General features: G+C 57.2%; 1 protein-coding gene across 1 annotated transcript; it reads left to right on the top strand.

The window, feature by feature from the left end:
* Nucleotides 1-1638: 1638 nt before the first annotated feature.
* On the top strand, nt 1639-7230 carry Rtl6 (retrotransposon Gag like 6). The gene has a single exon (XM_023702517.1). It carries the CDS (start codon nt 2737-2739, stop codon nt 3454-3456), a length of 720 nt encoding a protein of 239 aa, XP_023558285.1. The 5' UTR covers nt 1639-2736; the 3' UTR covers nt 3457-7230.
* The last annotated feature ends 355 nt before the right edge of the window (nt 7231-7585 follow it).

Raw genomic sequence — 7585 nt, 5'->3', positions numbered from 1 at the left:
GCCAACATAGGTCCGACTTTCCTTTCCCCTAACCCCTGGCTTCAGCAGGAGGCCTGGCTTGTTTCCTGTCCTTGTGCTCCTGTCACACCTTGGGACCCAGCAGGGCCAGGGCTGGCCCAATACTCAGCAGTCTGTGTCGCTAGCCACAGTGAAGTTTATCCTGCTTTCAAGACCAGCCAAAGCCTTTAACATTCTCTTTCTATAGTTTGTTGCTCTGTGTTCACGGTAGAGAGCGGCGCTTCTAGCAACATCGGGACCCGAATCCCTGTACTCTTTCTCTTCCTAATGCTTAAGGTTCAGTCATTTTTATTTTACTCTATTTTAATATCCTGCCACCTTATGTTCTGTTAGACATGAGGTGGAATATAAATAAATGTCATTTTGTCAATTTCATGTTTTAGCATGTCTGACATCAGGGTGTACCTAACAGTCAAGGCTCGTGGGAATTTAAGATTTCGAGCGTCTACTGTGTCTGCAGATATGGCGGACATCTCCCTCTTGCGCAAAGCACCCAGGGCGCTGGGGATGCGCGACTCTGGCACTGAGGGGAGAGAGTGAGCGGTGCCTCACAGGCCTGGAGACCTGTTTGGGAGAACCAGGAGGGGTAGAGAAGGCGCGGCTACTTTTTGCCTGGGCTGAAGCCACTGACCTCAGTGAAGGTGAACAGAGTTCCCGCCGCCATGTGATTTGGGGCAGATGTTCCGCAGCGCTGGGAGGCCGCACCCTCTTCCTTCTTCTCTGGCTCCCTGCCCTGCAGGTTGCAGCTGATTGCAGGCATTTCTCTATTTGGCAGATTGGGACACAGGTGCCCCTCCAAGAGCTGCCTCTTCCGGGTGACAGCTGTGGCACGGTGGTCGGCCCAGCTTGGAGCCTGCTGTCCCAAGCTGTTCTGCAGAATCGGGCTGGAAAGGACCCCAGATCCTGGGCCTAATAGCTCCTACCCTCTGGCCTGATAACTTCTCCCTTTAGCACTGAACCCAGGAAGCTTGCAGAGAAAGAGGCTGCGATTTGTGCAGTTTATAAAACTTACGTGTGAACAGTAACATAGAGCTCTATCAAAACAGGCGCGGTTGGATGAGCTGTGGTGCACGATTTTAGGGGAACACGAGGCAGTAACTGAAACTATGCCTTCAAACTATATTTAATGGGAAAAATCTCAAAGTTCAACATGCTATTAAGGCTACAGAAGTTTGTAAGGCACAATAATAGTATTTCGTGGGAACAGGCTATGTGCTCATCGATAAAGGAACAGATAAAGAAAATGTCATATGCAGAACGAATGCTACACAGCCGAAGGATACAGCTGAATCACTTAGCAGAAAATGGACGGATCTTGAGGCTCTAAAGCTACATGAAATAAAGCATGAATGTCATGTGGTTTCTCTTATATGAGAAAGTAAAAATATAATTTAAAGAGGAAAATAAGAAGGATCGGGAGCAGGAAGATGGAATTTCTGGAGATGAAAAGATCTGAGAAAGGGGGAATTTTTTCAAAGTAAAAATATGGTATTTTTTCTAATAGTGTTTGTAAATAGGCTATCATGTTTGCATCTTGTACAACAAATAACCAGTAGGAAGACAGTATGCGTTAATTATTGGAATTGTCCTACCAATTTGATTTGAAATTGTCTCATTGCTATTTCTCAATAAAATTATGGAAAAAATATGGTTCTTAATGAGGGACCATATCTTGGGAAAATGACAAGAACGAGGTGACTGAAAAGGTTTCAGGGCTTTTCGGACTTCTCAAGACTTGCTACAGTAAACACATACTACACTGAATTTATTTTCAAGCTACAACAAGAAGAAAAGTCAATTTCACTTGAAAACACACAAAAACCTTTCCAAGCAGCACTGGGGAGGCTCGGAAAACCCAGGCATAGAGCTCAGTAATAAGCCACACCCACACTCGTCATTGATTGGTTGTTGAGGCAAGTAGGCCAACCACAGCGCCCAGGAGGCGAAACAAACGTCACGTCCGGGGGCGGGACGTCAGAGACTGCGGCGCGCGCCTGAGCGGGCGGTCTCCATGGTAACCAGCAGGGCCCCGCGCGCGGCCCCTCCGTCTCGGCCGCCGTCGCCCCCTCGTCGGCCCCGCCCGCACACAGGCCGTGCGGTGATTGCCCTGCGCCAGCCTTGACCCGGACCCTTCCGGCGCAGGCCGCACCTGCCGGAGGCCGCGCGCCGCCCTTGCCCTCGCCGCCTCGCTGACCGGGAAGCAGTTCCGGCGGCGCCGCGGTGACTCATCGACCTGGCCGCGGCCCGTAGCTGTCCCTGGCGGTCGCGGCCGGCGCGAAAGAAGCCGCGAGACCCCAGGTACGCGCGCCCGCAGCCTCGCGCTAGCCGGGCCCCCGCAGGTGCCGCCCTCTTTGTTCTGCGCGGGTGGGCGCGGGGCTCTGAGCCGGCCGTGCGTCCCTCACCCGCTCTTCCGCAGTCGACACTGTAAAAAAGGAAAAAAAAGTCTTCAGCCTTCAGGGCCCGGAACGGCCCGGCCTCACGCTCGCCCTCGGCGCCCCAGGAGGCCGTCCTTAAAGAGCTGCATCCGGAACCGGAACCAGGCCGCGACCCCGAGGCCTGCTCGGGCCTGGCCGCCCCTCCGCCCTGCACCCCAGCCTGCCCAGACGTCCCTGCCCCGGCCCGCCCGGCCCCAGCACCCCGAGGCCTCCGATTGATTCTGGCGCCCCGGCCTCTTTGGGCCCACCCATCGGCCTCCGCGTGTGGCCCACCGCGGCCGGGATGGTGCAGCCGCAGACGTCCAAGGCCGAAGGCCCGGCCTCAGCCTCTGCCGCCAACGCCCAGATGGACGACGTGATCGACACGCTGACCTCGCTGCGCCTCACCAACTCCGCGCTGCGTCGCGAGGCCTCCACGCTGCGCGCCGAGAAGGCCAACCTCACCAACATGCTGGAGAGCGTGATGGCCGAGCTGACCCTGCTGCGCACCCGCGCGCGCATTCCCGGGGCGCTGCAGATCACGCCGCCCATCTCGGCCATCACCTCCAACGGGAGTCGCCCCATGACCACGCCGCCCACCTCGCTGCCCGAGCCCTTCTCCGGAGACCCGGGCCAGCTGGCGGGCTTCCTGATGCAGATGGACAGGTTCATGATCTTCCAGGCGTCCCGCTTCCCAGGTGAGGCGGAGCGGGTGGCCTTCCTTGTGTCCCGCCTGACCGGGGAGGCTGAGAAGTGGGCCATCCCGCACATGCAGCCGGACAGCCCCTTGCGGAACGACTATCAGGGCTTCCTGGCCGAGTTGCGGAGAACCTACAAGTCCCCTCTGCGGCACGCGCGCCGTGCCCAGATCAGGAAGACTTCTGCCTCCAACAGGGCGGTGCGCGAGCGGCAGATGCTGTGCCGCCAGCTGGCCGCGGCGGGCACTGGGCCCTGCCCTGTGCATCCGGCTTCCAATGGGACCAGTCCAGCTCCGGCTCTGCCCACTCGGGCGCGAAACCTTTAGGCCGCCACCACCCCAGTAGCATCTGCAGCCATCCGGGTAGCGTAGGCTCTGTTGTGGAGAAGAAATGTCCATGTGACAGCATCGCCCTTTCGAAGCCGTCCCCTCCAGTGCCTCGTATTCCATAGATCTTCCTCCTGCCCCGCTTGGCTCCCGGTCACCTGCCTTGCTTCCTGTTGTCACGTGCTGGCTCTGTACCTGCATCTCAGTGCATGCCCCCCTCCTTGCAACCTCAGCTGCACCAGCAACTTTGCTGCTCTAGGCCCACTGTCCCCACAGCGCACTCTGGACCATTTGGACTGCACCCTCGACCCCTAGCTCGGACACTCCTGCTGTACCTTTTGTGAGGCCGGGGTAACTCCCTACCTGGTTGCCTTGCTCCTGCCAACAGGTTCTGGGTGGAAAGAACCAGCCTGGCCAGGCTGGTGGCGTGATACACACACACCTGGAGAAGGAGCTCTGGCTGTCTCCCTCTGCTGGCCACCAGCCCTGCCACCCCTTCCCAGGGCCTAGGATAGTGGGCAGCGCCTTGTCCCTACCATCAGTGGCCAAGTACTGCTCCAGCATCACCAGGGGCAACCTCCACTTTGCACCACCACACAGCCCAGCTGGGTGGACCCGCTTGGCAGGGAGAGGGAGGCAGTCTCCCGATGCACTGCCATCCATGCCCAGCTTCAGCTGCCAGGGTTTTGATGGTCCCAAGAAATACGGGGGTTATGCTTGTGTGCTCTCGAAGGCCCTTGTGGACCAGCGACCCTGGGCAGTTCCATCAGATCACCATGGGCAGTGGACTCATGCACACCCATTGCCAAGAACTGTGGCATGCTGAGGTGTGGACACTAGTGGCTCTTTTGCTGGTGAGGCGCTCACGAGCTGCTAGTATCAGCCGTGTCTCTTAGTGGCCTGACTGGAGACCCATTCGTTTTTCATTCGGGCACTGCATGGCCCTCAGCTCGTTCCTTAGCCACCCCTACCATCTCCAGGTCTCCAGAGGTGCCGTTTGGCACACCCTTCCTGTACCTAGGTGGCTGTGTCTTTTTATCCACGAACGAGTAGGTTTCCTCTTACAGCAAGACGGCTCCTCTGGGAAATATCTTCAGCATGGAAGGCAGAGTTGTGGACAGCTGGGTCCTGGAGTGGGGATGTCACAGGACTGGCTGTGTGTCCTTCAGAGGGACACAGCTGTACCTTGAAGAGTGTGGCCTTGGCTTCCTTGCAGAGAGACAAGCATGAAGTCTTGTTCTGATCCCAGCTTGGCCCAGCCCTTTGGACTGTGACACGCCAGCCATACTTCATTGTTGTGTGAACTGTGTGACCTGGGAGGAGACAGGCTTCACCTTCCCCGACTGGTAGTCCTGCCTTGATTGCAGAAGGGCTCCTTGTGCGCCCACCCAGAGCAGACTGTGTTCTAGGATCCAGAGCTTCAGTCCTGGGAACCATCTCCAGGGAGTTTCCATGCTGCTGGAAAAGTGGCTGTGTTTCTAAGGCAACCGCTGCCATCCCAGGTCACGGAGACCGAATGATTGTTGAATTTGTGAGCGTGGCCACCTGCGTAACTGTTAGCTCAGTTGCCCTGCCGACCAGCTCCTTGGACATAGGCTTCGGGTTCTCCTGGACTCTGCCCAGGCCCTTCCAGTTGAACATGGTGCTCAGTAATTGAGAGTGGCAGGAAGGGTCCTCAGTGGGGCTGCCATGTGAGGTGGGCTGGTGCTGGTCACCTCCTCCTGTGCCCTTCTGTCCCTGCGGCTGTGTTGGCAGGCCTCATGCCAGCTAATGCAGGTGTTTCCAGATGAAGGGAGATAGCAGCACCAGGAGACCTGGAAAGAGTTCCATGTGGCCTGGCCCACATATGTCACCTCCCCGGCCCTGTCTCCCCCAGGTGGGCCGGTGAGTGCTCCTGTCCCCTCTCCAGCCCTGTGGGAGCTGGAACCACAAGGGCAAGGCTGGCTACCCCTCTGTCCACATCTGCTGCTGGCCCTTTGCCTCCGATGGTTGTGCCTGCTCAAGGCTGCCGCTGTTCCGGCTGCACCTAGTTTGGTGGCTGCCGTATGTTTCGTGCCCTGGTACTCCTATCTGTGGGCCCAGGACGCATGCCGTCATGCAGGTGTCGCCTTCTCGATAGCTCCCGCGACTCGACCTGGAGCAGATGAGAGAGGGCTGAGAGACTGCCAGAAGTACTGCGGGTCAGTCACGCCTGCAGGAGGGGACACCCAGGCAGGGGATGAGACTCGAGGCCCACGCAGCCCCGGAGGGAGGCCATGGTGACAAAGGGACCAAGCAAAAGCCAGCTGGGACGTGTATATATTGGGGTTAGAGTTTCTCCAGCTTGCGGAGAACAGGTAGTGAAAGGCGGTGGAGTTAGTGCATGTGAAGAGTTTCTGTTGCTCTTGGTGTCGTCATTGTTGGGACGGTGTTGTGCCCGCTGTCTGGTCCGCATGGTCCCTGTCTGGTGAGTAAGCTTTGTGGCATGCCAGGACACACGTGGCAGTGGCATTTGGTAGGGGTGACTTCCTGGCCTAGGGTGCAGTGTGACCTGGAGACGGATTCTTATCCTGAAGCCTTTTGGTGACTTCTGTGAACCAGCAGGACCTATGTCATTGACCCCAGCTGAGTAGATGACAGGTATGAAATATATCTTGGGGTGGCGAGGCAGGACCATCCTGACCCACCTGTGCCTACTGTCATGGAGCAGAGAGCCACCCTCACCACCAGGCGAGCTCACCAGATGTTCCCTCCCTCGAGACAGTACCCGGATATAGACCTGGGGGCTGGGCACACCCTGGGGTAAAGGCAGAGGCTTGTGGAGGTCCTCGTCTTGCAGTGTGAGCAGTTGGACCTGGTCCCTGCTCAGGACAAGTCATTGAGGGGCTTTGAGAAGGCCAGGAATGGTTGCGTCCGTGGGCAGGGCTGCCCGGGATTGGGGCTGGTGGGACAGTGTCTCTTGGTCACAGAGTGGCAAGGACCTCGAGTCTCAATGGCATCGTTTCTTGGGGACTTCACATTAGGTTTGATGGTGAGGGGCCCAGGATAGAGGCAGGAAAGTGAGCGCACACGTTCGCACTAAGTCCCCAGCAGGTCTCTGCACTCCCTGCGTGAAGCTGGGTGTTCCAGGGACTGGGGGAATCGAGCAGCGGCAAGGGCCGAGTAGGCGAACGCTGTAGCCTCTCCTTCCAGGCCCCGGCCCACGGTTTCTTGGCATTTTCTGTGGTTAGGACACTGATGCCGTCTGTAACGATGCTGCCCTTACTGGCAGTGTCGCAGCTGCCACTGTCGGGACAACTCGTCCGCGCTGGCTGCCAGCTAGCTCTTCACCAGGCGAGGGACAGCGGCGCCAGGTACTGATGAGTGCTGTTGCTCCGTCCTCACTGTCCCAAGGGACGAGTTCCCAGTGCATCAGGTCTTCTCCCCATGTCGTCATGCCTTGAGATAGATTCCCTGGGGGTCATTAAAGATATGAAGACAGTCCAGGGTTTATTCTCTAGTGACAAAAGGCTTCCTAAAATGCCCATTTACGTGCCCACCAGCAAGGGGAAGCGTGCCCAGCTGGCCAGGGTTGGGCTCAGCATGGCCAGGTGTTCGCTGGTTGGTAACAGCAGACGCGTTGTGTCTCAGCTCACAGTCCCTGGATTTCTAGCTCTGTTGAGCATCTTTTCGCATTTGGTGGTTGTATTTCCTCTCTTGTGGATTGTCAGTGTCCTTCGCTCTACCTATGAGGTCTGAGAATTTGTATAAGCTCATTATATATTAAAGATACTAACCTGGTGTGTGTCATGTTTGCTCGCCTGTGCTTCCAAGTTTTATTGTGTGTGTTTGCGCACGTGTGTTCCATATGAATGGGCTGAAATTTCGACACAGTTGACCAATCTCTGCCTGCGCATGTCTACTACACTCCAACACAGAATGGGGGTCAGCACCGCAGACCCAGCCCGGCACGTGGAGGGTGCCTGGCTGCAGTTGGCAGGTCAGTTGCGTCAGTAGATGTGGGAACCCAGGATCCCTAAGCTGGTCAGCTGCCCAAGTGGTAAAGGGTCCCCACGTCTGCATCTGTGACCCAAGATCCCTGCTCACGCCTTTGCATCCCAGGACCCTTTTGTCGCGTTAGAACTGTTGGGGACCCCAAAGAGCATTTGCA

The sequence above is a fragment of the Octodon degus genome, unplaced genomic scaffold (assembly GCF_000260255.1).
Source record: "Octodon degus isolate 3935 unplaced genomic scaffold, OctDeg1.0 scaffold00153, whole genome shotgun sequence".
Lineage (NCBI taxonomy): Eukaryota > Metazoa > Chordata > Mammalia > Rodentia > Octodontidae > Octodon > Octodon degus.
Note: the sequence above shows the minus strand (reverse complement) of the source record. Positions and strands in the feature narration are given on the sequence as shown.

Bases quoted from the DNA above. Each gene is read 5' to 3' on its own strand.
- Rtl6 (XM_023702517.1), top strand. From the start codon at position 2,737: ATGGTGCAGCCGCAGACGTCCAAGGCCGAAGGCCCGGCCTCAGCCTCT.